Consider the following 14,478-nt stretch of genomic DNA (forward strand, 5'->3'; position numbering starts at 1 on the left):
TTAAATTAATCCCATATGCCCATACTCACCACAGCATGCCACCACTTGTCGAGAGGCCAATAAAGACAACCAGATGATGGAATGCCACCAGCCTCAGCAAGGACATTCTGGGTCAGGCCACCATGTAAATGCCCCTTAAGGACATGATGTCCAGTAACATGCTAGTCAAAATGGACACTCACTAAAGAGTCCACTTACACGTACACCATCTGGGCACTGTGATGGAGAAGTGGACACACCTTTGTTAGAAGAGGACTGAGGAGGACGAAGAGGCGAGACTCTCATTCCAACTGAGACTTACCCAGCAAAAATATGCGTAGTCATCCAAGCTCTGGGGAATGGCAACGGACAGAGGAAATGCATGGGAAAGGGCCCTGGGGCATGAACATAGAGCAATTGGTGGGTGCCAGGATACAGAGGGGGCGCTGGTATTGAATGGCCAGAATTTCTGCTCAAGATTAGGATCTAGAGAGAGAAATGGAGACAACTGCACAACACTGTAGCATCTCTTAATGACACTGAGCCACACACTCAATATACTTGTGTGTATATTTTACAAATCAGAACAAAAAAAAAAACCCCACCTCACACATGCAGTTCAAACCAAAAGCCAAAAGAGAGTGATCAGATCACAGAGAGGGGACAGGTAAGACCTGGCAGGAAACAAGTGCCGCCCCTGAAACATGCCTTCAGTAGTAAGCTTCCTGGCAGCCAGTGCCAAAAGGGAAATTAGAGGGTGACCCGGTGCTCCTCGTCTGATAAGAGGAAGTCATTAGATCACTGGGAAAATAAGCTTGTTCTTGGCACCAGCCCTCAGTCAGGAGCTCAGCAGCTGACCAGCTTCATCCTCATTTGAGTTGCTCGGAGCAGACAATGCCGACACCAGGCTGCGAGTGTCCAGACATGTTTATTTTATTTAGCTATAATTCACGGATGAGGAAACTGAGGCCCAGATGGGATAAGTGATCTGTCCAAGGACCCACAAACATGAAGAGTGACAAAGGGATGTGAACCCAGATCTGAATGGAAACAGGAGCCCAAGTCCTTTACTTCAGCAAGCGCCTCCTCACCCCATCCCCCATCAGCCCTGTGCCGAGTACCAAGATGGGACAGTGAACAAGACCAACAGAAGTCCCCCTCTGGGTTATACCTAACAGGGAAAATGTGATTTAAGATCACAAGTTCAAGGTTAACCTGGGCTACACAGTGAAACGAGTATCAAAAATAATAATCAGGAAAAAAAGGAATGTGCTTGTGTGTGTGTGTGTGTGTGAGAGAGAGAGAGAGAGAGAGAGAGAGAGAGAGAGAGAGAGACTGAGAGACAGAGAGACAGAGACAGAGAGACAGAGAGAGAGACAGAGAGAGAGAAACTGACTCTTCTGGAACCAATAACATAATGTAGAAAAAACACACGGAAGAAATCAGTAAGCCAATCTGGACAATCTGGGCATTGTAACAGTGAACTGGAAACACCCTTGGTAAAAGAGGAGCAAGGAGGCTGAGGGGGTGACATTTCAACTGAGATTTACCCAGCAAAAATATCCAAAAAAGGTCTGGAGAATGGCAACGGGCATAGGAAATGCAGATGCAAAAGCCCTTGGGCACGAATCAGTCTGGCACACCATGGGTACCATGGAAGAGAGACAGCAGGAGCTGGGAAGTAGACAATAAGAAAGAAGGTGGTAAGGGGACAAGGGAGAGGAGCGGAAGGGAAAGAGACCTTAATTACACGGGTCCAGTGAGTGCACTGGGAGCTTGGCAGACATGGGCACGCACTGTTCTGCCTAAGGTCACTGGGTAAACAGCATGCTTGAAATTCAAAGAGAAGCTTCCAAGGTCTGAAGACAATTCTAGTCCTAGAAAGCGGAAAACCAAGTAAAAGCTGGAAAACCTCCATCCTGCAGGACACATGGTTCCACATGGTTCCAGCAGATCTTTGAAGGCAGCCCACACAACTGTAGGTGACAATGGCCAAAGGCTGGACATCCCTATTTAAAGAATGAGGCAGGAGGCAGAACTAAGAACCCTGCCTCCCCATAGCCAATCCCCTGGAGGAAGGGTCCACAGAGCCACAGTGCCTTCCAGGGACAGCTGTGTCCTCTTGATACATGAAGGTGGTGCTGCCCAAGGATCTGCCCTCCCGCCTTACCCCGACACTGATGCATGTTTCATACATGTGCTTTTACTCAGTAAGATGTTTTACCAAAGGAAAAGAACCAAGTCCTTCAGAAAAAGGCAACAAAGGGAAGAGAACAGGAATCTGGGAAAGGGCTGTGAAGCCACACACAACTGCCAACCATCATGGAGTCTGGTTTCTCTCTGAAGCTCTACTTCCTTTATGGCCCGTAACCCGGTCAGAACACAGCATGGTGTAATTGCCACAAATCAAGTCTGGCTGTGCAGGGAAAAAATTAGTTGGGACTCAGAGAAGGGTCTGGAGTCCTCTGGGGCACAGAACTTGGGCAAGGGGCAGGCCAGGAAGTATGGTTCAGGCTGAAGACAGTGGGTGAGAAGGACTGGGACACCCACCCCAATTACCCTGGAAAGAGAAGGGAAATTCTGAGTCCAAATGCAAGTCATGAATTTAAACTAGTGACCCAGAGCCAGGCGTCATGGCACATGCCTATGGCTCAAGCTACTTGAGAGGCTGAGGCAGGAGGATTGCTGGAGGCCAGGCATTTGGGGCCAGTCTGGGCTACATAACAATAAAAGAAGTCTTAAAAACAAAAACAAGCCAACAAAACAAAACAATCTGGATGTGCTTGCTTGGCCCCATGTGGGATTTAGGGTGCCGGGCAGCTCCTCACTCTCCAGCCCCTGGATTGTTCTTCAATGGAGTGAGCTCATGAGAACATTGGAAAAACAAACTCTCATTGGAACAGCCAGGCTTCACCTTCCCTTTCCACCCCTCCCTAAGAAAGAAAAGAATAAAATGCTGCCAAGTGTTGGGTGAGGGCTGAACCTTGGGTTCATAGGTATGAACTGCTAATCTCATAACCAGGACAAGCAGGTGAAAAATTACACAGCTTAACGCCCAGCACTCTTAATTAACATTGGAGAAAAGAAAATGTTGCTTTTGGCTCTGGGGTGCTCCATCGTCGCCTTCCCCAGTTATTAGCCTACAAAGCGGAAGCAGTCCCAGGGTGGAGCAGTGAAAAGGGCTTGCCTGAGCCAAGGCTGATCTCAGCACTCCTACCTGGGGCCCCATTCCAGCCTATGATGATGCACCCTTGACCTCTCTGAGCTAGCTCAAGGGCCAGGCTGCCTGAGCTGTCTCCTCGGATCCCCTTAGCGGGCTCTCAAATCTCTGTGGGACACAAAAGATGGATCTGACCTGCACACTGCCCATTTAAGAACAGCTCCTGGATTGCCCTCTGGGGCCCACAGCATGCAATTCAGCACTTCCATATCCCTTGAACAGTGTTCGGTGACAAATATCAAGTCGGTCAGAGCCCACAGGACCCAGCTCAGGGGACACAGTGAGAACAAACTCTTTATCACCTTGTATGAGGCATCAAAGGTCCCTTAAGTCACTCTGTCCTCAGAAGGAGACTGAAGACACTGGAGCCAGTTCGGCTCAAAGGAAGGAAGGAAGGAGGGAGCAGAGAAGGAGAGGGAGAGGGAGGGAAGAAAGGAAGAAGAAAGGAAGGAAGGGAGGAAAGAAAGAAGGGAAGGAGAGAGGGAGGAAGGGAGGGAGGAAGGGAGGAAGGAGAAAAAAGAAAGAGGCATGGCCACAGCTGCTGGGCACCTACACTAGCTACACCTAAAGCTAACTGAAAAGCCAAACTTGTAATGAGCTAACCCAAGCTAACTTGGACCAGGCTGTCCCTGGAACCCAAGTCTTAACATACAGGCATATTCTGTGGAGACAGGGACTTGACCCTGCCCTTCCCCCATAAAATGAAAACCTCAAGGATCACTTTACAAGCACACATCCTTCTTCCTCACCCATCTCTCCCAAGTTGGCTCCCTCTGGAGCCCTCCAAAGAATGAATTCCCACCAAACTGGAAGATTCTTCCTGATTCCCTTTTTATCATTACCCCAACCTGAGATATCTTGCCTCTGAAATTGCAGCCTCTAATCCCATTCTTTGCTTAATATCAAGTCCAAAGGGTTAGGAAGTGGATAAAAGGAGAATAAGTAGCTAGGTAGTGGGTAGATGGAGGCATGGAGGAGTGGCTGGGTGGAGGGAGGGAGGAAGGGAGGGAGGGGGGAGGGAGGGAGGGATGGATGGGTGGATGGATGGATTGATGGAAAGTGGATTACAGGTGGATATATGGTTAGTAGGTGGGCGAATGGGTGGGTGTATGAATATATGAGTGGAAGGGTAGATGGGTAGATGGGTATATGGGAAGGTGGCTGGGTGGGTGGGTAAATGGATAAGTGAATGACTGGACAGGTACATAGGTAAGTGTATAGGTAGAAGGATGGTTTGATGTGGAGATGAATGTGTCAGTGGATGGGTAAGAATTAGAAGGAAGATAGATGGGTGAAAGGGTGGGTTAATGGACACATGAACTTAGAAAATGGCTACGTAAGTAGATACTGGTGAGAAGAGCATGGGGAGCAGGGTAGATGGGTTGCTGGTGGATGGAGGGCAGATGGCTGAGAAGGTAGACTGATGGGGGTATCACTAAGTTGGTGGGTGGTAGTTGAGTGGATGAGTAGATGGAGGACAGTGGGGGTAGTGGCTGGGTGGGTGAAGAGATGGAGGATGGAGGTGGGTGGAAGCTGGGGACATCAGCATAGGATGAATGGAGTCACGGGCCAGTAGACAGTGACTGTATGAATGGGCATCAAGAGTCAGGCTTGCCCATGAAAGTCACAGATGAAGGGAAGTCGTGAGTCAGAGTTCTTCATTTCCACAATACAGTCCAGACCAAGCCCCAGGGCTCCACAGCTGGCCAGCACCTCAGACAGCTCCCTGCCCTGGGGACCAGAACCAGAGCTCAGGCCCCGGAGTCCGGAGTCCGACTGGCCTGGTGGAGATCCTAGCAGAGTGAGTTCCCCCGCTGTGTGTCCACAGGTGAGAGGCTGTACCTCTCTGAACTCAGTCTCCTGCCTGCTGCATGAGAACACCAGTGTCCTCACAGGAGACCTAGAATGAAACGAAAAGTCTTTTGACAGAGGCCAGCTTGAGGCAGCACAGACAGGGCCCCTCAAAATTTCCATCCTATTAAAAGATTGTTTTAAAAATTGCTCCAGGCCTTGAAAATGGAATGTGCCTCCCCCCTCCTCCCATTATAAAACCAAGAAAATGCTAAAATCTAAAGCAGACACAGACAGCACAAGGGAAGACCTCGCTGCCCACTCTCTACTGTGGCATCGGACGCCAGAAGCCACACAAGGCTGGAAGTCAGAGCGGTTCACCATTCTGGCAGGCAAGAGCCAAAAGCAAATTTGAACATCCCAAGATGCAGAAAAACGAGCAATAAAATCCAACACAGTGGGATTCAAATCTCTGAGAAGGGCTAGCCCATCTCTTCTTAGACAATGAGGTGACCCCTTTGGAGGATAGGGCTGGAGGGAGCACAGTGGCCATAAACACGGCCCCATAGTCTCTCACAGTGCCTGTCTTTCCTTCTTCCTCAAGGCCTTTCTGGGGGAAACATGAAGATTCTTTTCCAGGGTCATGTGTGCATATATAGCCACACATGTGATGGCCTCCCCTCACCTGGCCACTTCCTCTCCTAAGTATGAGCCAGCTCTCCCACCCTGGCTGTGGAGCATAGCCACTCTCCCCACCCCAACATGCCCCACTTCCCTCTGCCAGACCATACAGCCTTCAGGGTCCTTCAGTGACTGACTGGCACTCTACACCCATCTTCCCCAGCTGCCATCACATCTGGATGGAGATGTCAACCAAGGGAGAGGGCAGCTGGCCTCTTCAACTCTTTGCCAAGCAACAATTTATTGGCACAAACCTGAGATTTGTATATTTCTCAAGACTTCCAGAGAGCAGGTGGTATGCGAAAACCAGCAAGATCTGGTCCCAGTTGTGGTACAACCATCAGACCAAGAGTCTGAGAAACCCCACCCCACCTCACACCCTGCTGACACAGTCAGCAATCATAGCTGAAGCAGAGACAAAGAATCAAGACCAAGCTGGGTTCTCTTGATGATAGGGCTCAAAATCAAATCCAAGGTGCTGGGCAGTTCAAAAGCAGGTGACCCAGGTCCCCAGCAATACTCTCCCCTGCAGAAGAACCAAGCCACTGCAATCATCTGAACTGTAGAAGACTGCCTGAGGGACCCAGGAGCAGAGGGTGTGTGTGTGTGTGAGAGAGAGAGAGAGAGAGAGAGAGAGAGAGAGAGAGAGAGAGAGAGAGAGAGAGAGCCTTATTGGGTGTAGGAATGTGTGCTGTGTGTAAGAGAACACTGCCTGAGCATGACGGTTTTTGTTAGTGCTAATGGGTGTGCATGTCTGTATACGGGAAAGAATGGGGGATACCTCCATGGTTAAGTGCATTTGCTATTCTTCCAGAAGACTCAAGTTTCATTCCTAACATCCACATCGGGTAACTCACAAACTCCTATAACCCTAGATATGACATCTCTGGCCTCTGAGTTACATGCATGGACACGGGAACACAATAATAAATAGTAATAATAACTCTTAGAAGGAGGGAATGTGTATATGGATGCATGTGACTATGGATGAGTGTTCCTGTGTTTTTATGTGTGCATATGCCTATGTGCATGTCAGGGACTGGAGTGTATTGGCAAGTTGTGTTTATAAGACATTCCATGCACCAAGACTGCCTGCCCTGATGCCCTGATCCTTGGGTTCAGGAGGACATCTCCTTCTTCATTGACCACCTGCCCTGATGCTCTGATCCTTGGGTCTCAGGAGGACCTCTCCTTCCTCACTGCATCCTCTCTTCACCTTCCTGACTCACCTCACTGTCCTAGGATCCATTCTCAGAATAAGGTCAGACCCAGGAGGAATAGCAAGGAGGGTGCTCAAGGGCTCTCTGATGTGTTTCTTGGTTTTTTCGAGACAGGGTTTCTCTGTGGCTTTGGAGCCTGTCCTGGAACTAGCTCTTGTAGACCAGGCTGGTCTCGAACTCACAGAGATCCGCCTGCCTCTGCCTCCCGAGTGCTGGGATTAAAGGCGTGCGCCACCACCGCCCGGCTCTAGATTTCTTGAATGCTCCCTTGGGTTAAAGTCAGGACTGGAGCTGGGTGGTGGTGGCTCACAACTTTAATCCCAGCACTTGGGAGGCAGAGGCAGGCGGATCTCTGTGAGTTTGAGGTCAGTCTGGTCTACAAGAGCTAGTTCCAGGACAGGCTCCAAAGCTACAGAGAAACCCTGTCTCAAAAAATCAAAAACAGTCAGTGTTGGACATTCAGGCTGGGGGAGTCACAGGTAAGGGAAGATGGACTCTGGGGGCACCAAGAGCTAAGAAGCAGGACCACAAGGCCAAAAGTCAACTTGGCAAAGACACCTCAGCAACCAAAGGAGTGACAGGTGCCAAGAAAGAAGCTGCCACTCAGTGCTGCCCACCTGCCCAGCATGTGTTTCGGGAGGGGTGCATGGATTGTGACCATCCTTCTGCCTCCATCTGCCTCTGGGAGGGGACCGTCACTCAACCACTCCCCAGATGGAGACTCTGAAGCTGGAAGAGATAACCTGTGGCTAAGGCCAAAGGCAAGTGACCTCCATACATCCTATGCACCGCCTGGCCCTCCTCACGCTCCAGGGCCTCTTTCCACATGCAAGCCATCATTGGGCCCAAATGTGCTGTCCTCACTTCAGAGACCTAGGGGGATCGGGTCTTCCTCAAGCAATGTCCTCTCGCAGATGCAGCATGAGTGCTCGGTGCCCCAGCCCCCACCTCCTGAGGCTCCCACCATCCCCTTGTCCTCTGCCCAGTGCTGGGGTGGCACCATTTCCTCACCAGCTGGAAGACGTGGGTGGAGACCCTGGCCAAGGACAATACAGTCAGGTTCCCACCCCGAGGAAGGAAACAACCTCCCCGAGACCTGCACTTTCTCTGCAGCAATCAGCCTGCATGCAGAGGCATTTCTGAACCCTTTCCAAGTTACAGTAATTTCGAGGACAATGGCTGCAAATGACGCACAGCCTGACCCTCAAGGCACCCTGGAAAAGGACATGCCAAAAGGAGGCCTGTAGCACCTCACCACCGAGAAGATGGAGGTGGACAGAGTTGACTCCAGTCCATTCTTCTTCCTTGGTGTGACTGCAAGCAGGCACAGACTCTCAAGAGTTCTGGCCTTGTCCCTCCTGTGTTTAGAGCTTCTGAAGTGTCTGTCCCTGGTCCTTTGCTCAAAACTGGGGGTTCTCTATTCCCAAGGTTCTACCTCCCTCTCGTGATAAATCCACTCACCAAAAGGAAGCACGCTTTTTTCAGGGTCCCAATGGCTCTCATTCTCCCTTTCCATCAAAATGGTGGTCCCCCCACATTCCCAGGAAGCTCCCCAGCTCCCCTGAGGTTTGGCTGAATGTAGCTGCCTCCTGGCTTAGCTTCAAGGCCTCTGAACTCCCATCACTCCAGATTGTACCTAGATTGTGAGTGCCACACCCCAGAGCCCTCGAGACTGCCATGAGAGATATCTTCCTCCCTCTGAGCACCTTCCCCAGCAAGGAAGCTTAGGGAGCAAAGTCAGGAGCCCCAACTCCAGCAAGCACCTCCATAGACATTCCCACAAAATGCCCACTAGATTCTCAGCTGTTCCTAAGTGTGGCCACAGTTTCCACTGTTCCCATTGAGCCCCCATCCCAGTCTCCACTTACCCCTTCAGTATACAGAGTTTCTGGACATTAAACTGAATTACCCCACCGTCACCACTGCCAGGTTCTAGCCTTTGGGGAGGGTATAATATACAGAGGGGCTTTCAGGCCTCCGGAGAACTGGACCACTGTGAACCCAGATGCTACAAGGATCCTAATCAATGGAGCTATCATCAGAGGACCCCTGGGTCTTGTACCAACCTCCACTTTCCCTCACTCTACTTCTATACAGCAGGAATCTCAGCACCCCCACCTTCAGTTGAACCCAGAGTCTTATCACTTCTCATTTCCAGCCTGACCACTTTGGTCCTAGCTTCAACTTCCAACTGTAGTAGTAGGCAGGAGATAACCTGATGGGGGGGGGGGGCGATAACCCTGATGTCACCTCCAGCCTGCTGTTTTGATTGCAGTCATGGGGACCTTTCATTTCAACAGGACCACCCTAACCCATCAGAATCCCCTAGCAGTGCGGCACCTTCAGTGACCATCCACTCCCACCTCCACGACTATCCACCTTGATAAGTTATGGCGTTGGGAGGGGTCTCATCCTATAACTGGGTCTGGTCACTTGTTCCTGACATGTCTCTGTGTTAATGTCTCTCCTGGTGGCAGTACCCAGGGTGGGGTCCCTAATGTTAACCCCACCCTCAGACCCTGTTCTAGGCAACCTCATATGCTCCTCTGCTCACATGGATATGTGCACCACCTGCCTCTGGTCTGCATCTCCCACCAGATGTGGAGGATGTGGCCTGGACCACTGCATTATCCTCAGGACTCAATGGTACTTGGTGAACACCTGCAGGATGAAGGCACGTCTTCTCTGACAAAGCTGAGAAAGGAAGGAAATTGAGGCTTCAAGACTGAGTGAGCCAATGGACCTGAACAAGTGCAACGTTGTGAATCTCATATGAGGCCAAACAGGCTCTTTCTGCACCAGCTTCTTCCCATGCGAGAGTGGGGTCTGAGCCGGTCCCCTGAGTTGGGCTATGTACCTAAGACCAAATGAGGACACACACTCTCAACCAAATGCCAAATGCCCATTCCAGACAGCCCCCGGGGATTAACCAGGAGTGCACACCCCAGGAAAGGAGAGAGGAAAGGAGAGGGAGAGAGGAGGGAGGGAGAAAGGGGAGGGATTTCCTTTTGCTCACTGGCTGGACTTAGCAAAGCGTGACTTTGGCACCATATAATGTAATCTCTGTGGAAACTTTCCCAGGTCGTGCCAGGGAGAAGTCGGTGTGTTCAGCGAGGTCATGAACACAGGGATACGGACACCAGCCCTCACTCAAAGGAAACACCCATCCACTGACAGCTTTCAGCTCTGTGTGATGTACTCAACTACTAGTCAACACCCCAGCCTCTCCTGCATGTTCTGAGCCAACCTTACCAACAAGGCTCCAAACTCCAGATACAACAAGGCACGCAGTAGGGTGTCTCACCTCTCTTGTACTGTCCCATGCCTTTCCCCTCAGGGTAGTGGCTGCTGCACATGCAGGCCCCTGAATGTGTATTCTGATCTTACACAAGGCAGCACGGCAACACAGCAGCAGTTCTTTGTTTTTATCTTCCAGGAGACTTTCTAGATCTTTCCACACAGCCTTCCCTCTGTTTCATCTCGCGGGAAGCTTTGTGTAGCCCACCAGGCTTGACTCTGAGGAGGGCTCAGCAGCAACACGGCACCATTCTGCAGAGGCACAAAGCCTCTGGAACACAGACTCTTTCCGAGCATCTTTACAGTAACCTGTATCTTGGGGATTCCTGATCCAAAACTTCCAGGAACTTCCAGGGCAGGTTGGCACACTTCTTTAATTGGAACACTAAGGAGGCAGAGGCAGGCAGATCACTGGGAGTTTAAGATCAACCTGGTCTACGTAGTGAGTTGAGGCCAGCCAGAGCTACATAGTAAGACCCTGTTTCAGAAAGCAAAATAAAACAAACAAAAAACTCCCAGGAAGTCCCAAACTCCCTGTTGCGTACCTCACACCTCTTCTTTCCCTACAGCCTCCTTCCCACAAAAGCTCCTCCTCTTCCCTTTTCCTGCCTCACAGGCATCAAGGGGAATCCTACCGTAGGCCCCCTTCACTACCTGTTACCGTGGCTACCACATTTCAGTTTAGAGAGTCCTCCTCAAAGATCCCCGTGGAGCTCTGCACCCACACCTGACCTGGACAAAACGTTAGCCAGTGGCCCATCCCCACCTTCTCACTGCATGCTCACAAGTGCTAGAAGATTCCAGACATTGCTACGATACAAAAGAAAATGCTGAGACCCAGGGAAGGGTGAGGCCCAGGCGGGCAGGGGGCAGCCAGGCTCTAGACCACTTCTCTCGCAGGAAACCTGCTAAGGGAGGCCAGTGGCTGCTCCCTCTCCATGTTCCATGAGCCATCGACAGGCAGCCACAGGTCACAGGGGATACCTGAAATCAGCCACATACAGAGGACGAGTGTGGAAGACCACAGAAATTTCAGCTTAGAATAACACATTGGTCACCACACCCTGCACTACACACCCCGCAGCTGCCTGCAAGAACGTGAGCTTGGCTTGCCCAGCATCCTGAGTCCCCTCTCTGTGTGACATCTTGTTCACCAAGGCCAGCTGGGGGAATACTAAGAAGACTGGCTCAGAGCCTAGCTTCTAACTCTAAGATGTCAGGCCAGCAGACGTCTGAGGGGAGGCACCTGAGCAGTGCCACGGGTGTGCCCAAACTTTGTGCTCTCCACCTGGAGGCCACAGGAATCACAGCGAAGGGGACTGTCGCACTCCTCAGATAGGGCCCTGTGGGCAAGGCTGTGTGTAACCTCACACCTGAGCTCCATCCACCATGATCCTAAGGAGCAGTTCCCTCTCCTTAGTCATGCGGGAGCATTTGTCAGGCTCCTACTGTGTGTCAGGACGGATCAGACTCAGGAAGCTCCAGAGTCACTGATGGCAAGGTCCCCTTTCTCAGGGTTCAATGCTGGAAGGGCAGAGAGCTTTTTCTGTTTTAGCCTTGCTTGCTGAACTCTCTCTGAGCCTCTCTTCTCTGTTTGTCGATCAGAACCAATATGGCCTCAGAGAGTGCCTCTCAGGATCTAAGAAGAAAAGAATGCTATGCGAGGCCTACCTCAAATCTAGCAGGATTTCTGAACTTCCTCCAGTGGGGACACCAGGCCATCAGCCCCATAGACCAGCACCAACTGTCTACCCCATCACAAGGATCCCCTGTAGACCCGAGCCCTGGACACTCCCACCTCTAGTGAACAAGGTCCTGAATGGTGGAAGACTCACTGAAGGCTTCCTGCCATGGCAGAGCCTAGCCTGGGACCACCCTTGAGGAGTCAAGGGATCACATGCAGTCAAAGGGTTTCAGCCAAATAGGCCCCTAAAGGTCAGACAGGAGAGCATAAGGAAGGCCTGGTGGGGACTGCACCCAAAAGCGCACCTGGCCCATCCCTAAGGGTGGCATACAACCAGCACTGGTTGAAGCAAGCCACAAAAGCATATGAATCCTGAGCCACCAGAGCTTGTGTTTTTCAAGAAAAGACGGAAATCCAGGCTTTTCTGTGAAAGCTGCCAGTTAGTAAATGCTGGCAGCTAATTAGATTTTTAAAAACAATAATAGCATGTCGAGAGCCAAGCAAAACATGCAGAGCCAGTCACGGCTGGGGCTGGCCGGTCTGTGTCTCAAGACAGAGGCTTTCCACATATTAGATGGTGGGGTGGGCGGGAAGTCAAGGAGTACCTGCCCTTGGCAACATCTCCCATTCTGCCTTTTCCCTTGGGGGTCCTGCATCCCACTCACCCTTGGCACCTCAGGAAGGTGAGGCCCAGAGCTCCCATAATTCCTTCACAAATATGCATCAGCTACAGCCAGTGCCAAGCCCAGGGAGCCCTCTGCTGCCGCCAAAGCCACCCAGCCTCTCCTGGGGGGGGGTCTGGTTCACCGCTCTCTGAGCAACATTCACTCACACCACAGACTCCTTTGTGTCTCTCTGAACTGTCCCAGGGCACCCGCTGGCTCAGATCAACTTCTGACTAACCTGAGTGCCCATCATCACAAAGCAGATGGGCAAGATCTCAGGACAGCAGGGGAGGAAGATATGACACCGTTGCCTAGGAAACTAGGGTGATGGAGAAGAGAACCAAGGGGCTGAGAGGAGCCAGGCCCACCCCTGAAGACTGAGCCCCTCCCGGGCCCCCCACAGCCACCCAGGCCACAGTAAGTGTGAGCCAAGAATAACACCAGCAGCCACCCTCCTTCTCCCACTAAGCTAAGGCCCCCACTTACCAGGAGAACCAGAGATGCTAGGGACTATGATGCTGTCTGTGCACCTGAGTGTGGGGACCCTCTGTGTCCTCAGGCCAGTGTGGGAGATGTGTGTGAAACAGTGGATGGCACTAAGCATGCCACAACAACCGGTGTTGGACCAAACTTGTTATGGGTGTTGGAAGCACACGTGTGTAACACGCCACATTTGCGTGTCTGAGGGATGCCTGAACAGCAGGCTGGTGTGCATTAAAGCACAGCATGCAGAGGGATGGATGCGGGAGGGGAGAGTTTGCACAGCCCCTGCATGAGAGATTCTGGACTAAGGGTTGGGGTGGTGGCCTGCGCCTCTGCAGAGCTTGCGGTAACTTCTGCTAGCGTGAGTGTGAGTGCGTGTGTGGCAGTGTGTGACTACAGGTGGGGTGGTGCCAGACTGAGAGGCCCAGTCTTCCCTGCTCTGGTGGTGGTGGGGACTGATCCTCGGAGACCCCGAGGGACAAGGCTGCGGGTTGGAAGGCCAGAGAGATGCAGCCAGGGGTCAAGGGAAGATGACCGACCAGGAGGGAACGCGGCGTGGACACTCAGGGCCCCGTACTCACCCGGTGCTCTGTGCTGTGCTGCGCCGCCGTCTGTCCATCGGTGCACCCGCCGTCGGTGAATCCAGAGCCCGGGTTGCGCGCGGCGCGGGGCGGGGAAGAGCGGGACGAGCCAGGCCTTGAGGCCCCGCCCTACAGGTCCCGCCTCAGGGCGGGGCTTGGCTTTTGCCAAGACGTCTTCGTCCGGCCCCTGGCTCAACCCGCGCCGGGCTCTCTTGTTCGGGTCTCTGAGCCCCCTCTCGGCACCCCGTATCGGCAGCACGTTTCTGCATCCTGGCTACACTTTGACTCTCAGATGTCTCAGCACTGCGCCGCCCCTTCAACTTCTTCTGGACCCAGCACCCTCGAGCATGCTGTGATGGCCAGAGGTGCCCAGGCACAAAGCTGCCCAGAGGCAGGCCTGCAGAAACTAGGCAAGGGTGCACCCACACCTCAGTTCTCCACAGTCTAGATCACCCTGCCCTTTCTCCAGCCTAGTTGTGTTGCATGTACATGGTATACCTTGGCCAGTACCCTTGACCCCTGTAGGTAGAGAGATGTGGAGAACCCTATTATCCAAAGCGTAGGGCGCAGCAGGCAGTCAACACACGTCAAGTAATAACCTCTAAGCATACCATTACTGGGTCCTTGTCTCCCCACCCCTTAAACGAGGCAGGTATTCTGGTTGCCACTGTCCACTCTCAGCAGGCCAAGGGTCTGTGCATGATAGGAAGCAGACAGTGAGCCTCACCCAGCCTGCCTCAGCTTCCATCTGAACTTGACAGGCCTTCTTCTGCGGGTCCTTTCCAGAAAGGCCTCTCTCAGGCAGGGCCTTTGTTTGTGCTGTTAAACTCTGCCTGAAAACCTCTCTCAGGAGCCAAGTGCTGGCTCTTTCTCCCTT

General features: G+C 52.1%; 1 protein-coding gene across 2 annotated transcripts in view; it reads right to left on the reverse strand.

The window, feature by feature from the left end:
* Positions 1-13,716, reverse strand: part of Fbln2 (fibulin 2) — a 59,156-nt gene extending 45,440 nt beyond the window's left edge. For both annotated transcript variants that reach the window (XM_038319514.2, XM_038319513.1), the window contains exon 1: positions 13,602-13,716. In XM_038319514.2, the coding sequence (XP_038175442.1) occupies positions 13,602-13,639 (38 nt within the window). In that variant the 5' untranslated portion in view covers positions 13,640-13,716. The remainder of the gene's footprint in view (positions 1-13,601) is intronic.
* Between the last annotated feature and the right edge of the window lie 762 nt (positions 13,717-14,478).

This window comes from Arvicola amphibius, chromosome 2 (assembly GCF_903992535.2).
Source record: "Arvicola amphibius chromosome 2, mArvAmp1.2, whole genome shotgun sequence".
NCBI lineage: Eukaryota > Metazoa > Chordata > Mammalia > Rodentia > Cricetidae > Arvicola > Arvicola amphibius.